General features: G+C 42.2%; 1 protein-coding gene and 1 pseudogene across 3 annotated transcripts in view; both read right to left on the reverse strand.

The window, feature by feature from the left end:
• Nbas (neuroblastoma amplified sequence) overlaps positions 1–17,688 on the reverse strand; it is a 244,270-nt gene that overhangs the window by 184,264 nt on the left and 42,318 nt on the right. For all 3 annotated transcript variants that reach the window (XM_023702419.1, XM_023702418.1, XM_023702420.1), the window contains exons 11-13: positions 11,704–11,772; positions 10,031–10,159; positions 1,401–1,464 (exon numbers count right to left, since the gene is read on the reverse strand). In XM_023702419.1, coding sequence (XP_023558187.1) covers positions 1,401–1,464; positions 10,031–10,159; positions 11,704–11,772 — 262 coding nt within the window. The remainder of the gene's footprint in view (positions 1–1,400; positions 1,465–10,030; positions 10,160–11,703; positions 11,773–17,688) is intronic.
• On the reverse strand, positions 13,392–14,894 carry LOC111812908 (annotated as a pseudogene).

Genomic DNA, 17,688 nt, shown 5'->3' on the forward strand with positions numbered 1-17,688 from the left:
AAAGAAGAACATGTTAATGTTCCTGGGGCTTATATCCTGAAAGTAAGAAGAGGAGAGCCATCTAAATCACATTCAAGCTTCTACTTTGAAAAATTACTACTTTTCCTCAAAAGTCTTTCTGAATTTTTTTTTTTTTTCCAGAATCGGGGATTGAACTCAGGCCCTTGCACTTGCCAGGGAAGCACTTATTCCACTAAGCCATCTCCCCAGCCCTTTCTGAATATTTTAGAACATTAATAAAGGACAATTCAAAGTATGCAACCTGATATACATGACAGTAGTCAATATTTCTAGTACTTTTAAATGTAAATTTAAAAGTATAGTATGTATTCTGAAATTTGTGACTACCTTTGATTTTATGGGAGGCACCTAAAAACTCAAAAATTTAAATTTGATAGGTTCACCTAAAATAACATGATCCTGGGGCTGAAGGTGCAGCTCAGCAATGAAGAGACTTCCTAGCATGCACATGGCTGGGATCTGATCCCTAGCACCAAAAGAGAAAGGGGAAAGAAGGGGAGAGACAGAAAAAAAAATCCTTCAAAAACAAAAAATTAAACAACTCAAAATAACCCTTTGTAACACTTGTTTTTATTTATTGGTTTTACCTAATTAAACAATTACTTTAAATATAAATCTTTGTTTTTCCTGTTTATAAAAGTAAAATGCGTGCATTTTGAAAGTAAGTTACTTCACATATGGAGATGTACTTTTAAAAACCCTGGGCCAGCCAAATAGCTCAGCAGATTAAAGGGCCTGTAAGCAGGCACAGGGGCCAGGGCTTTGATCTTTGGGGTTTGATCCCCAGGCCTGCCTTGCCGGCTCTGCCCCCAGGACGCACTGAGCTAGCAACTGAGATTGCGTGTTGTGGCATGCACCTGTAATCCCAGCTCTTAGGAGGCTATAAACAGGCAGATCACTACGAGTCCGATCTCGTAGTGAGACCCCGAACACCCTATAGACCCTTCCCTAAAATACAAAAAAAAAAAAAATCAGCCTAACCCTGACCTCCTCCCACACAGAGAGAGCTGCAGCAGGTCTCCTGCAATGCCACTCTGGCAGCTGACTCTTCTGGGCAAGTGCCTGAGTTCTGGATGCCATGTGCCACCTGACTCTGGCCCATGGGGTCTGCCTCAGCCTCAGGAAAGCCCTAAAACCAGAACTCTGGCTCTATCCCTTGTTCTGCAGCTGTCTTCTTCCAATTTTAGGGTTTTGGTTTTTTTTCTGGAACCGGGGATTGAACTAAAACCCTTGTGCTTGCCAGGCAAGTGCTTACTCCCCAGCCCCTCTTCTTCCAATTTGAAGTGAAAGTATCTTCAGATTTTTCACACCATTTATAGCACACCTTACACAATGAGTAGTTCCTTATGTTTTTAATAATCCTATTTCTTACAACTCACCTTTTATTTTTTTTCTCTTCTCAGTAGAGAGTCTCCAATTTGGATTAAGGTCATCATAGCCTGGCTAAATATGAAAATATGCAATTACTTCCTGGGTCAGCTAAATAAGAAAACTGCAAAATCATCAAGAGATGGAATTTTTTTTAATTTTAAAGAGTAAAAATAAAAACAAAAACCATGGTTGAATACTGGTTGAATACTTCATCTCATCTTGTTCTTCTAAATATGTACTGTTTCTAATGTCTTATCAATTATTATATTCTCTTTAAAATATAAAAAGAAAAAAAGGATGAGCTATGGAATTTTTAAAATAACAGGACATAGAGATGATTCATTTCCTTTATCTCTACCATACAACTAATGGAACTCTTCCTCAGTATTCCTGTCTGGAAAAGCAACTATTTTCACACAATTTTCATGGAGCAGGGATTACAATTCAATTTTAGGAAGAAAACAGCACACACAAGAACAAAAAATTCACCAGTATATCACTGATACAAAGAAAGCAAGATGGAGGAAGTATTCTGCAGAAACACACACACACACACAAACACACAAACACACACACACAATGAGCAACCCCTGCAACCCTGGTTTTCACAGGCCTGAATGCACCAAATTCCATTTCACCTTCCAGCTTTAACTTTCTATGTCTAAGAAGTGTCTACCAAAACACATAATACACACTCTTCAAATTGAATTCATTTACATTCTAATCTTGTACAACATAGAGTCACAGTCACCTTTAAGAAAAACAAATAAGTGACAGTATCTCTCCAATTCTGTAAAACAATTGAGGTGAAGCCGCTGCCAGACACCCCTGGGCTTAACATCTCTTACTTAATCTCCAGAGCTGCAACAGTATGAGATAGGACCAGTAAATAAACACTTAGATATTTAATTGAAATCTTAACCCTTAAAAATCAAAGCAAAACAGAAAAAAGGGTCACCAAAAAGGTGACTGTACTTTGCAACAACTTACTGCATATTTTATAAAGAACTCCAAGATAAGAGTTCAAAGGTTTGCAACACAAACAAGTGACAATTATTCAGAGGTCTGGGATAGGCTAATCACCCAAATTAGATGACTACACACTGTACACATGTACTAAAGTATCATACTGTACCATATGCATCCTATACATATGTACAATCACTGCCAACTAAAAATATTTAACATGCTATAAAAAGAAATACTTTTTTTTTTTAATGTATTTGGTACAGGGTCTCACCTACACAGCTCAGACACGTAGTGATCCTCCTGCTTTCAGCCTTCCCAGCACTGGGATTACAGGCATGCACCACCATGCCCACACTTAGCGGCAGGCTCAGTGCACCCAGGGGCAGGGCCAGCACAGCATGTGGTGCGGGGAATCAAACCACAGTTCCTGTGCTTGCAGCCTAAGCAGGCACTTAGTCCACTGAGCTATCTCACTGGCCCTAAGAATTACATTACAAATGTGTTGCTAAACAAGTCAACCAAAATGTACCCTGTCATTTAATGCAAAAAGTGTACATATTTTATATCAATTTATTAGCAGCTCATGCTTTAGAACATCAGAAAATCCATTTCTTCCCATAGACTAAAAGAACTTCCTGATCTCTACTACTATACCTCACACAGTACTGGCTCCAAGAACAGAGACATATTAAACTTTATCAGAAAAAAAGGTTTCAATGAAAGGCAATTTACCTGCCAAAGGGAAAATGAGACATTCTGGTTTACACACCAAAAACAGATGATGAAGTTTCAAAGAAATAGAATCCAATAAGGTATATGTTACAGAAAATAATCAACTGAACTGGTTTCTTACTTGATCATTCTTGGGATTCTTTCAAATTAATTTTTGAGGCCACTGACTGACCCTATGTGGACCGTGAGCATCCATGGTACCCAGGGAACCCCCTGCTTCTGTTCTGGAGTACACGGGCAGTGTGGGCAATCCTAAGCCTGACTTCTCTCCAACCACGACAGAACAATGATGAAGGCTTGCATAAGACATGTAGATCACACTGAAATGTCCCACAGGATCCTGAGGAACAAACTGAAGGACAATCATCTAGAGAAAGCAAAGTGTGCTGTCTTCATCAGTTAGGAAGCCCGCCAAGGTGCATACTCAGGGGCATTCCAGAGCAAAGCACTTGGCTAGTACAGAGAGGGAAGAGTGTTGTGTGTCCATGACTGACAGCCCTCCTGGACCCAGCCAAGAGTGCTGCCAGGTGAGAAAAGTAAGACTTCTCTTTCCAAATTCAGGAGAAAATCATCTGTTACTAAACAAGTCTATTATGTTTTCTCTCTTGTAAGTAGCACATTGTGACCCTTAAGAAAGCATTGAGGTTGGAAGACAACACTATGGAGTACAACAAATACTGTGAAATTCATATTACTTTGTTATGTGAAAACTTGTATTACTTGTAATTTTTTGTTTTAATTCTAATTTGTATTCTCTTTAAAAAATAAATAAACAAATAAATGAAAACACTGAGGAAAGGAATCATGCCTTCTGCCCCAACATACCCCACCGCCACATCTGCCAAGAGGCACATGCCCAAGTTGCTCAGCATGTGCCGCAGGCCCCCAGAGGAGGACCATGTGGTTACAGCAGTGTTTACTCCAGACTGAAAGACTAGACTTGCTGAATGTCTGTAACCACCAGAATCCAAATATAATGAAGTCTCTGCTGCCAACAGCCAGAACCAACACTTCCCATGCTTGTTCACTCCACACAATATTTACCAGTGTCTCCCATGGAGCCGATGGGTAAGATACTTTCCGCACCAGTCCTCCAAGAGCTCACAGTTAACAAAACTGTCAAGACAGCTATGGACTCCATCTAGATGAATCCGTAACCTGCCATCCTCCCACTTTACCCTTCACTGATAGACCCTCTAACAAAATTAGGGTCACACCTACTATACACAAAAAGAAAATACAAAAAGGAAACACAAGTAGTTTTCTTTAAGTAATAAACGTCACAGAAAAATGGAGGCCAAATGTGAAATGTAAAAATACAAACATATGGGAAACATCTAAAATTAAAATCATGTAGTGATTTTACTCTACTCAAGACATGAACAAAATTTATCACTCACAGATTTCTAGCCAGATGGGTTTTCATACTGACAATGAAAGCCAAGGTATTTAATCAACCCCAAACTGGACAGAAGTAAGTCAGGACAAGCACCCCCATAGCCATCTTTAATCATTAGGTTTTACAGAGAAAATACTCAATCACACGGTACATATTATAAAAACTAATAAAGCAGCAAAGTGCACAAAGAACACTCCAGATGAGCCAAGTTCACTATTCCAGCAGAGTCGAGGGCTTCCTGCCACCTGACAAGGTCCTGAATGCACTCCCATGGCCTCCTACAGGCAGACAGGGCTGCCCACTCGTTCCGAGGCCACAGGAGATGCAGTGCTCTGCCCCAGCCAGCCCAGGGGAAGAAGGGGCTGCAGCTCTGAGTTTGTCAGAGACCGGATCCATCTGTAAAACTGGCAAGACAAACAGGCACTTGCAGCTCTGGTAAGCAGCCATGTGACACCGCTCAAGTTTCCCTGCACATCTGCACACCTCTGACCTCTATGGAATGAGCCACAGGCTGTCACTCCACAGACACCAAGACACCTGTACTGCACTCGTATCATATGTTGGCACCTCAGTTACCAGATAAAAGTTAGGGCTGGATGTAGAAATTATGAGTAGATACTCTGAACAAAAGAGCAGCTTACGAAGCCAGAAACCTGAATCAAAATGGAATCAAGCCAAGAATGGCACCATATATCCATAATCCTTGCACCCTGGGAGGCTGAGGCAGGAGGACCTAAAGTTCCAGCCAGGCTTGGGGAACTTGGTGATGACTAGTATCTTTTTATAAACTTAGCATGCTACTTTAATCTTTTCCCTTTCAAGACTAGGAACACCTTAAGGGCAAAGACTAAGACTGTCCATACTTCCTGCTCCAGAACTAAGTAGAAATTCAATAATTCATTGAACTATTTTATAATCACAGTAAGTCCTCACTTACAAATGTGTTTCTTTCTGGGAAAACATTTCTTGAGTCAAGATTCATTTGTAAGTCTGACAAAGTGAGTCTTAAACACCTTTGAAACAAATACACTAAGTCCCCAAATTACAAATATTTGAGTTGCACAACTTCACAACGTAAGGCAGTGTCTCAGTTACTTTTCTCTCATTGCTGGAGCAAATACCTGACACCCAAAGAAGGAAAGGTTTATTTAGCTCACAGTCAGTGGAGGTTTTAGTCCATACTCAGCTGGCTCCAAGGCACAGTGGCACAGCTCAGAGAACAACCTTTTCTGGCAGTCGTAAACAGCAAGAGAGCAAAGGGAGTGGCAACAGTTCAGGCAGCTAGCTAGCCTCTCTCTCCTCCCTACACTGTAATACAAATTACCTGCCCCAGGGCAGGGCAGCATCCACACCCACAACAATCAATCACAAACTCCAGAAGCTAACCAATGACAGCATGAGGCTTTGGGGGGACTACTAGACTCAAACCATAACATACAAAAAGAGCCAATGTGAGGTTCATTCTCATCTGTGAAACAGCTCATATGGTCTAAGTCAGGGACTTGTCATGTGTTATCACAAACAAACAACTACTTTATTTTATATATGTTATATGTAAGTTTTATCGCACTTTCTACAGCACACAGGACTTTAGTAACACACATACCAATGTCTGATCTAAAATACTCAATTTAATGTGCTGGATTCCCAGGTACAGCTGGAAGACTCCGGGTGTAGCTGGCTGCTCTCTCCCAAGGGCCCAAGCCTCTATTACTCAGGACAGGCTTACCAAGGACAAGCTTCACAAGTCTTTTTTTTTTTTTTTTGACACAGAGCACACAACACAGGTCAAGAACTGCGCATATCTGCTGGCACCAAAAAAATCTGCATTATACCCACTGAGAAAAAGGATTTATCTGTGGGCTTTTATAGGCCATCAAGTAGAAAAGAAATCATGTAAAAACAAATAATCAAAAAGAGATTCCTAGCACACAAATCTGATCTTTGAAATAAGAGAATGTCCCTAAACTCATGACCCTCCCAGTATGGCGGGACTGCAGGTGTGCACTGGACACACTAGCATTCACCAGCCTAATGAAGCAGCTTTCTCCCTTTTGTCTCTACACATTTACTTTTTTCACCTGCCCACAGAAAGGACATGGAAATCAGAATCAGAAGGATGAAATCAAAGTGCAGCTTAATAGTTTCTCGCTACATATAATAGAACAAAGTGAGATCAGTACTTGTTAAGGAACGAGATGTTGAGAAGTACGTATACCGCACGTAACTGCCTGGCAACCGCTGTATGCAATGCACCTCCATCTCACTATGCAGCAGCAGTCTGGGAAGAACATGGTAGAGGGAGCTACAACAAGTAGCCCTTTGCGACAAGGGACCAAACCGGGGTGGCACTGAGCAGGCTTTAGAACTAATCAGCTGTCTTTCTATATTAACTTATGAGTCTGCCCATGCCCAAGTGACTTGCCTGAAGAGCCAGCAACTGCTGTGTAGCTGCCTAAGGTCGAGGTCAAGGCCTACAGTGGCCTGTGACACTGTGCCGTCTCTGAAGACAAGATAGGCCCACAGCTTCAATGCTGATTCTCCCTCAGAACTCCACTGTAGTAACTGCTAACCTTAGAGCCCAAATAGCTCTCACATTAAGCAAAGATTTACTGCATAGAATATCTTTGATCCATTTTCACAAGGCCTTGCTCACTTTTGTACCCTTTTACCTGAGCTATTCCCTATACTTTTCCATGTGCCTGATATTATATACCCAAAAAATTGTGCACAATATAGAGAAGCCTTTGTCTTAGCCATAAGAGCTCTGACCTTCCTGAACCACCTACCATACACCATATTACTTTGTCTTTGCCATATACTCATCTATACAACTGGGGGACTGGCCAAACCCCAATATCCCAGGTGCACTTACAATGAATCACAGCTTCCAGAGCACAGGAGAAAGAGTTAGGCAAAAGCAGGGCACAGGGAGTGGGGGCCAGGGAGATCAGAAGCTGCATGGGGGAGCTGATGTTGTGACCCTACACAGCGCAGGATTCTAAAGGAAAAACTGCGTAAGAATACATACCTTCCATGCTCCCAACTTTGGACTAAAGTTTTTATTGAGGCCAGAACCCATGGGGTGTGCTGGTCAGTGGTGGGGAGGGTGCCATGGACTGGGACGTGTCCTTGTAACAACCAAGTTTCCTATTTGTGAATCCAAGAAGCTGTTTCTTCTGGGTCCCTCAGGCACTCAAGAAAAATCACTCATAGCTAGCAGCTCCAGAGAAGCTCCTGTTTAACTCCCCAGACTCAACAGAACAAACACCACCAGCCCAGAGCCAAGTGCTCCATCCCACGGACAGACTGGCTGCCTTAACAGGGATGGAACCTGAGGACTGCTGGGGAGCAGAAAATTAGGAACAGGGCCACAGAAGGTGGTGGCTCAGTGGCCAAGGATGCCAGTGCCTACTGGCAACCTCCCAAAGGCCCTGGTGTTTCCATGCAGAAGACACCACTGAGGCCAGGGGGCACACAGTCACCCTGCGCAATCCAACCCTGCAGGGCCCCTCTTTCCACTTCTGAAATCCCTGCCTCTCCTGTCCTGTTACTTTTCTGGTGGTGTCTTTAAAACTCCTGACAAAATCATGTCTATTCACTCCCAAGTTTTAAGATTTTTAAACAGTCTCTGGTTTTTTTTCTAAATAGAATAACTATAAAAATCTATAAATGACGATACAGAGAAATAAATTACAATGGCATAGAACAAAACTAAAGGCTTTACCAGTAAAAGAAGCTGAGTGTGTGCTTACAGGAACCATGAGATGCAATTAATCTTTGCTAATGAACAAGGGTCCCAAATTTCAACAAACAGCAGAGCCTGCTCATCAGTCTGCTATGGACCAGCACAAACCCAACACCCTAGCACATCCACAAGATGAAATCCTCAGCGCACCTCAGAAGTTCATCAGTACTTTGTTTAGGTGAATGAAAATAAGAAAACAGAAGGGGGAACAGCAACAAATGTCCTTATTATTCAGAGTTTCACCACCTGAAAACACATTACCCAAATGTAGAAGTTCCCAAACTGAAAAGTAACAGCAGCGTCCTTCCAAATCACCACCTTCCTAACCAAGAAAAACACAGTATTTTTGCATCGGTTAGCTGATTAATGCCTCCTTTGTGAATATGGATCCATAGCATGCCTCATGACATAGGAAGCACAAGGCGAGCTACAGTAATAGTTGCCCTGTGAGTGTGGCAGAGTCCTTCCCCTTCCAGAAGTTTCAGCAGCCAACGGTGCAGAACAGTTCTGAGGAGCACACACTGCATCTGTTGTGACTGCAGAACAGAGGGGATGTACTTTGCTTGGGCCAGCAAGGCCGCAGGCCTGGGATCACCTAGTCCACTTCAGTCCAAGTCCAGGGAGTGAAACAGGTCTAGAAGTGGTGAGTCCACAGCAAACTGAAACAAGGGTGCTACAGCTTGTATCTCAATGTCTTCCCAAAACCTGATTCAGTTGTAGGTGGAGAATTTCAAAGGTGACTGAATCAGGGGCTGTGACTGTGGATTAAGAGTGTGACGCTGGGATTAAGAGTGCCCCATTCTCGGCGTGGGTGGCACCAATCAGTAGGTCTGTAGCCTAGATTGAATGAAAGGGACAGGAAGAAGGCAGGTCTATTTGCTGCCTTCTACCTGCCCTGCCAAACCATGGACTGTATCTTCTCTGTGATGCCCTACATCAAGCCTCCTGCCTTAGAGCCAGCTGACTATGAACTGAATCCTCTACAAACTGTGAGCTGAAATAAACCCCTCCTCCTTTAACCTTCACTGTTGGACATTCTGTCAACTAAAATGGGGAAATTTTCCAAAAGCTGCACATATGAAAAGAATAACAATACCTAAGGAATCAATTTAAACATGTAAATAGGGCCAGAAAACATACAGCCACTTCTTCCATTCTTCTACCAGTTGCTTAATAATATTTCTCTTTATTACAGCACCGACCCATTACAGGCATTCAGGAGGCCTGATCCATGTTAGATCACGAAGCTACCACCACGCTGCATCTGCACACAGGGAAGCAGGCCAAGGGGAAAGAACTCACCTCCAAGTACACAAACATGGACCAGTCATCAGACAAAGAGAAGGGAGGACTTTTCTTTAAACTTTACCCCATGCACACTATATGGCTTGACATGGGCAGTCCTTCCTGTTCCCTTGTAAACTAAAGCCACAGAGGGATGGATTCTCCCTGCTTCTAAACAACAAAGCCACATGTTGCCACAACCCTTTCCAACATATCACCAGTACTGCAAAATTTGGAAAGAACTGTAACCTTTAAGCATCTGAACCTCCAAACTCATCACGCTGGCTTTGCCACAATTTTCACACCTCCATTCTGCATGTTTAGAATGTCAAAGAGGAAAGGAGTACATGTCATGAACAAATCACACGTGGTACAAAGCTTGTGCTGCACTACAAATTAGAACTGGACTCAGGATGTGTGCATTCTTCATCGTCCTGCTGTGCTATCAGCAAACACTACAGGGTCCTGAGCAACAGGACACAGTAGCACACCGAGGCGGGACCCACTTGCTCACTCTGCTCCCACACATGCAGCTGCCTCAGGGATGGCACGGCCCAGACGCTCAGCTTCCCGGAGAAGTGGATGGCTGCAAGCAGGCTCCCATCCGGAGAGAGGCTCATCTTGAAGATCCCATCCTGTGTGAGACCCACAAGGTCAGAGCACAGCTTGCAGACAAGCAGAAACCACCCCAGATCAACCGGAGCTGTGTTACATGCAGGTTTAACCAGGGTTCCACGGCCCCTATGTCCTGAGTGAGCTCCACACACAGGAACAGAAGTCCTTAGCTGGATGACTTTGTTGTCTACTTTACAGTCATAATGTATGCATAATACTAAGCTAAAAATACCACTTCACATATAAATTGTCATGTGTTCTCAATATGGTTGATCTTTACTAGACTGTGAATTCCTGGAAATGTGGGCCCAAACTAACAAGAGATAGTTAAGGGGCATACTGTCTTTTTCAGGGTGACCAAGTTGTAACCAAAACTGAGTGTTCAGATGGTTGTACAATTCTGTGAATACACTAAAAACCATTAAATTCTATACTTTAAACAAGTGAACTGTACTCTATGTTAATATTTCAATAAAGGTGCTTTCCAAAGTCATTAAACCATGGGTTTGCTTAATAGGACTTTCTGTATCTTCCTTCTTATATTAAACCACTAGCTCAAATGTCCAAACTATCTTTTCTTAATAAAAATTGTAATTAAAGCCTTCTACTATTGGCAGCAATATTCAGAGTAGGAATTGTACCTTCTTTCAAATCTTGTTATAAAATTTCTATCCAGACTTTTTTCTGTGAGAGGGTTTTAATTTTAAATGTCAAATTCTTTGTACAAGATTAGCTTAAATTGCCTCACTTTCTTTAATTACCTTCTGTCTCTACGAAACAATTAAAATAAGTAATCTCCAATTTCCTGTATCTTTCAAGTATACAAGCTATTTTACAATGAAAGAACAAATTCTAGTGACACATTCAAAACATCCTGAACTACTACATATTCTTAAAGAAAGAAACTTCAGATCAATATGAGGCAATGTTATAAGCACAGCTCTTCCAACACCCCACAAGCACTTAAGGAATATTATTTATTCACTAATAAACACACATGAGATACTGTTTTACACACTCAGTAGTCAACAGTGGAAAGATATAAATCCAAGCTTCAAAGAGTTCAGTGGGCATTTTAGCCCACTACAAGTTAGAAGTTTAATAAAATAAAATGATGAGGCCTGGCATGATAGTTGCACACCTGTAACCCAGCACTCTGGGAGGCTGAGGCAGAAAAATTAACAAGTTCTAGTCTGGCCTGGGCAACGTAGTAAGACCCCACCTGAAAATAAAAAAGGGCTGAGATGTAGCTCAGTGTAAAGAGTGTGGGTTCAATTTCCAGTTATCACAAAAAAAGAGGTGGCTTTCAAATGAAGAAAAAGTCATCCTCAGAAACCTGAGACAAAAACACTATAAAAGTATGCAGAAAAAAAAAAGACATATTAACATTCACCAATCTTGAGTAAATAGCTCTACAAATGCTGACTAGTACGTACATTGACACTGTGCACAGCTACGCACACACCCAGGCCAGGCTCTAAAACACGCTGGGTGCACAGACCTACCCACACAGGGATTCTGGTGACCATGTCTGAGAATGCAGGCTTAAGCAGACCTGTGTTACCTGTTCTTGGCCTTGGTGGCTAGAAAGCTTGACACTTATCATCCTCAGTAGTCCCAGCGTCTTAGGTATCTACAAAACAAGTGCACAGCAGATTAATGGAATGGCTTCTTATGTATAAAGTCATTTTATCATAAAATGAAAACTACAACAGACTTTCTGTTTTCCAACTCAATTCAGTCTTATTAGGGATCCCAGCATAATATTTTTTTTAAATAGATTGGATGGTTGCTTTTCAATCTTCCATTCCTATTTGGAAAGAATGTCTAAAGGCAATGACAAAAATAGCCATTTAAAAAGGATTCTTCCCAGAAGTTTTTTGTCAAGCTTAAGTCCAGGCTTTTCATTCTTTTTTCATTTTAAAATGAAAGGGTCTTGGAGTGTGTCAGCCTTTCTCGGCTTACTATACAAAACCTCCGTCTTAAGTCAGAGCAGACAGCTGACTGCATTGCTTAGGACATATACCAGGCTGGGGTGGAGGAAGTGAGTCAAACGTCCTTTGTCTGCTACAGCTGAGCTGCATCAGCAGTGAGCCTGTGTTCCCTTCCCCTGAGCTCTGCCACGCCACCTCTACGCACTGGTCTTACTGAAGTTCTCACTGTCCAGCCATAGCGGAAGCTGTCTGAAAGTTATTGGAATAAATTATTTCCCATAAGGGTGTGCAAAGGAAAATATATCTACTGGTTTGACCTACTCAGCCTCTCTATCCCTTCTCTGGATGCCTGTACTGTTAGGAGTCAAAAATGCACAGGAGCAACATCTTTATATAAACAGCAAGTTCTTCATTAATTAACTTCCTGGGAAACTGCTGTTTCTGAACATCCCATATTCCTTGAGAGGGAGAAATTCTATATAATGAACAATGCTTGCAGAATTATCTTTCTTTGTAATCTTCAACTTGCTCGATAGGTTTTGCTCTCCAGTTACTAATAGTGGACAGCAGGAAACCACAAAGGCACAGTATACAGCCCCATTTCAGCAGCATGACATCTCCTCCATCATCCAGGCTGACTCCAAGTAATTTCTGCTGAAGTTGAATTCACCATTAAATTTCTATTTGTGCTCTGCTACAGGCTTTCCCTAACCACAAATGGTAGGCAAAGGTCTTTTGTGAAAGGGGCAAAACACAGACATGGCCTGGTCTGCAGCCAGGTGTTAGGGTACTACATAATGGAAGAAAAGGACCATGGGAAGAATTTTGTTTAGGCTTTTAGCTCAACCAAAATTTAAAAGATTTATAGAAAATAGCTTCATGGGACTAGAGGACAGAAGTGTCATAGCCAGAAGAGGAGGTTGGGGAAAACAAAAACATCTGATAGAATTAAGGGACAAAAACACCTACACAAGTTCAAAGAGTACAGAGGGACCTGAAGGAATCTTCCTGAAGAGTAAAAGGTCAGGGCAAAGGGTGAGCAGGGAGGCACAGTGGAGAAATCTGAACCCGTTTAGGATTTAATTTTGGAGTGAATTTCTCTATGTGCTTTTTAAATATTATTTTGCCTCCTATTTGTAGGTGACTCCTTTTAGGTTAAAAACCAGCAACAGTATAAACTTCACAGGATGGAAGGACAGTCTCTCAATGTGGGTGAGGTGAGGAGCTAGAGGACAGATGGACTTACACAGTGAGTGAGTCTATACTTCTTGGTCTTCTTCTTCGACCACGTTGTCTCTAGCCTGCCACAGCCGGCATTTTAGTTCCTGTGGAAGAAGCCAGTAATGGACACTTATCTGCTGGTTTTGCCCAGAGCAGCAGTCCTTTCTTGGAGCCCTTTGGTTCCTCTTTGGGCTCTTTTTTCACAAGCATGGCAGCAGGTCTGTGTCCAGAGACTGTCTTTGTCCTAAGCTCCTCTTCACTATCAGTGTAAGATTCACTCTCAAAGAATTTTGCAGTCACCATGCAGCCTTCCGCATCCACAGAAGTTTTAGACTTTAACACATGCTTTTGTTTTCTTTTTTTTTTTTTCTCAATTTGAGTTCTTGTCAGACCTTCAGCACTAGGTCAGGAGGTGGCGATACAGGAGGAGGTAGGGATGGTGACTGAGCTTCGTAAGTCCCCAGAGAGTCTGGGAAGACTTCATCTTCACCGCTATCAGACTGAGGAAATTTGATTCTCCTCCTCTTTTTCTTCACATTTCCAGTTTCTTTTGTTTCATCATTAGATAATTCTATTCCCTTCCCCCATTTTTTTTCCTTCTGCTGCATCTTAACAGGCTCTGCTTTTTTGCTGTATTTCTTCAGGTCTACAGGAATTGCCAGCTTTGGTTCAGCAACAAACACTGGAGGTTGCTCCACTATTTTTTCTTCTTTCACTAGTTTATTCATAGCAGCTTTTCCAAAAACATCATTCATGTTCCCTTTTCAAGGTACTTTGCTGCCAGCCGAAGACACATGTGTTAGTTCTTTAGCCTCTGCTTTGGTTTCCTATTGGTATGGCGGGTTTTAGTAGCAGCTTTAGAGGCAAACATTCCCATAATTCCTTAGGGCTGCTGGGAAACCTGCTGGGGGGGGGGGATGGGCTATGATCATTGGTTGTCAGCTCATACAAACTTTCTGGAAGATGAGGATTCTGCAGGGACCCTGGGGACTCCAGCTGCACACTGTATGTCACTAAACTTGCTGCAATTCTATAAGTTGCTTTTAAGAATGTCAAAGTCAGTATTGAACAGAAGCCCACTGTCCATTAGCATAGCCTTCTGGATGCTGTACACATGGATGCTGGCAGTTACAGCTAGCTTGGACTTCACTGCTTCTAATTTATCTTCTCTCACTACTGCAACCTTGTGGCAAGAATGTACATTCCAAATGAAACTGCCAGACACTAGGTAGGTGACATGCAGTTGGGCTCCTGAATTCTCCTTGCGTTTTCTTTCAACGTAAGCATACAGTATCTGTTTGGCCTGGTTAACGTAAACTCCTAGTGTATAGCTCAGCCATGTGCATGTCACGATCTTGTTCTGGTCCAATCTGTCTATATTTTCCAGATACAGCTGGTCTGCCGTGGTGTTATGGGCACTCCAAGCTCTGAGCCCCAATCTCAACCACAGCTCCCAACGGTGGGAAATGACTTTTTTAAACTGACTTTTTAAAGTGGTTATGAAAAATCACTAATAGGTGTCAGGAGTTTAATAATACTCTGCTTTGTTTGGGGGAAAAAAAATTCAAGTGATACATTCTTTCTTGTTGACTATATCCATGATCAAATGCTTGTGCTAAATCTACAGATAGAGGGCCAGGAAGATAGCTCAGTAGAATAAGTGCTTGCCTGGCAAGCGCAGGGTCCTGAGTTCAATTCCTGGTACCACTAAATAAATAAATAAATAAATCTACAAGTGGAGAGTCTAAGGCAACTGCTTCAAATTAGAATCAACTGCAGGCTGGGTGTGGCAGCACACACCTTAATCCCAGCACATGGGAGGCTGAGACAGGAAGACTGCTGCAAGATTGAGGCCAGCCTGAGCCACACAGCAAGGGCCAGTCTAAAAAAAAAACTATTGCGATCTTTTCTCAGCTAAGACCCCCAGTTACCATTTCATCACCCAGCATCACCAGGAAAAATTCAGATCTAATAGAACTTTCACTTTTAAAATGTCATAAAATTTCAAAACAAGGAAAAGTAGCAGCACTGATAACATTTAAAAATTCAGCTGAGTGTGTACAGGTTTGCAATCCCAAATGTAAGGAGGCTGAAGCAGGAGGATCAAAAGTAGAGGCCAGCCTAGACAAATTATGGAGACCCTTTCTCAAAAATAAAAAATAAGAAAAAAATTTAAGCGCTCAATAGAGCTCAATCCTAAGTGCTCCTTGAGCTCAATCCCCAGATCTAAAAACACTGAAAAAAAATCGACTTTTATTTTATTTATTTCATATGTACTTTTATCCAACATTCGATCTTAGGACTACAAAAGGCCTGGCGAGCACAAGGTCCTAAGATGATTAACCTCACACATGAGATAAACTTAAGAGTTTATCAAGTGCTTCCACATGTATTACCTCCTTTGATCCTGGCAGACAGCTCAGTACATGACCATCAAGGGGTGAGCTGGAGCCTTCTGGCACCAGCACCAGCCTTCTGACAGAGTCTGCCCTTTCTTTTGGCCCAATACAGAATTCTGACCTGGTTGCTGTCACTGCTTATCGTACTCAGCTGTGGACACAGAAGTATCATATTTTTCTATCCCTAATACCCGCAGCCACAAGTCAGGGTTGAAGAAATGAACACATAAAAATACCCAGGTGGCACTGACATGAATTCAGAAGTTCTGTTCAATGCAGATATTGGATTTTGTGGTCTCTCTCACAATCCAGTGGCATGGGGAGACCAGAATATATACATCAGCAGCATCTTCCCATCAGTATCTACCCCACTCCAGAGCGGCCTCACGCCAACAGGAAGAGGAGGCTTGATGAGAACGAGGCCAACACCTGACGAAAGCAGCCAAGCCTACAACCTCACGACATTAAGTCTCTGTAGAATGACTGTGAGTTCAGCCATTAATGTAATTAAAATACACTCACAGCAGTCTGAGCAATGAATGTTCAGAGCAGGGTACACGGCTTGCACTTCGGTGTTTTTCCTACGTATTCTGCCAGTGCACAAGTGCTCTCCTTTTCAAGACTCCAGTCCCACGCTGCGGGTCAGGGAGAGAAGGACCCAAAGTGCTGCAGGAGGAGTCAAGGCACTGGGGAGCCCAGGGGAGAGGCTATCCAGCAGTGAGAGAGGACTCTAAGACCTCAGGTCCACCCAGAGCATGCAGTCACACGGTGCTGGATGACACAGGACCAAACAAACACACACTCCGCCTCCTTTATACCTCCGTGTCTCCTATACACTCATCATGTTTTTTCTTTTTACTCAACACGTAATTTTGCCAAATTTCACAGCTACAGAAAAGCAAAACTGATCTTTCACCAGGAACAATCAGTTATTTCTATTTTGCCACACTGTTTTATCTCTACATGTGCTGGTTGTGTTGTGCTGTGTTGTACTGTGTTGTGTGACTTGGTTTGGTTTCACAAAGTCTTCCTACCTAAGTTGCCCAGGCTGGCCTGAAACTTACATACTTCCTGCCTCAGTCTCCTTACTGTGGGGGCTAAAAGCATGAACCATCAAACCCAGATTATTATAAATGCTTTTTTAAAAACTGTATTTTGACTAAAACATTAAAAGCTTCAGGCATCACATTTGCTTTAGATAGATTTCAGGGAGAAAGCTTCTTTACTTTCCAAGGTTTGCCCTGATAATTTCACAAATAAAACCACAATTATAAGTTAAGCCACAAAGATAAACACAGCTAATATATCCCTATAAACAAGAAATAAGGGGTCCAGTATATACAAGCAACTCCTGCCTCGCTCTTATTATCTCGTCATTGTGGCATGATCATCATAGCACCACTCAGAACTGCATACAGCTTCACAGGAGAGCAAGGAGTTAATCAGAAAGTGGGAGACTCAGCCCAGCCTGCCCCAGTCTCCTGCCTCTGGGGTGGACCTCAGGCTTGCAACTCTCAGTCTCTTAGTCTGAGAGGCATTGACAACCCTCACACTGCCACTTGCCCAGGTTCTGAGAGCATCAGAGGTTGCCAAGTAGGTGGGTAGAATACAGGCAGCAAAGCCCAGACCTGCATAAGCTGAGCTAGCTACAAACAGATGTTAAAGTCTCATGCCATAGAAGATACTTAATCTCCTTCGGAAAAAAAAAACAAAACACTTTGTTGGGTGAAATCACATAGATTCAGCATACTGCCAAAGCCTTCTTTTCAAAGGTACATCTGCATTAGTTCCTTTTCAACACCAAACCATTTATTCTTTTAGGAGATTATTTTTAAATCCATCTATTTAAAATAATAATAATAATAACAGCAAGGGCATTACTGAAGCAAAAGGCCTAACACATTTATTTGTGTTGTGCTTCACCTTAATAATACTCCATTGTGTAAAAATACCACATCTTTCTCAACCATTCCTCGGGTGATGGGCATCTTGGTT

This window comes from Octodon degus, unplaced genomic scaffold (genome assembly GCF_000260255.1).
Source record: "Octodon degus isolate 3935 unplaced genomic scaffold, OctDeg1.0 scaffold00151, whole genome shotgun sequence".
Classification (NCBI taxonomy): Eukaryota; Metazoa; Chordata; class Mammalia; order Rodentia; family Octodontidae; genus Octodon; species Octodon degus.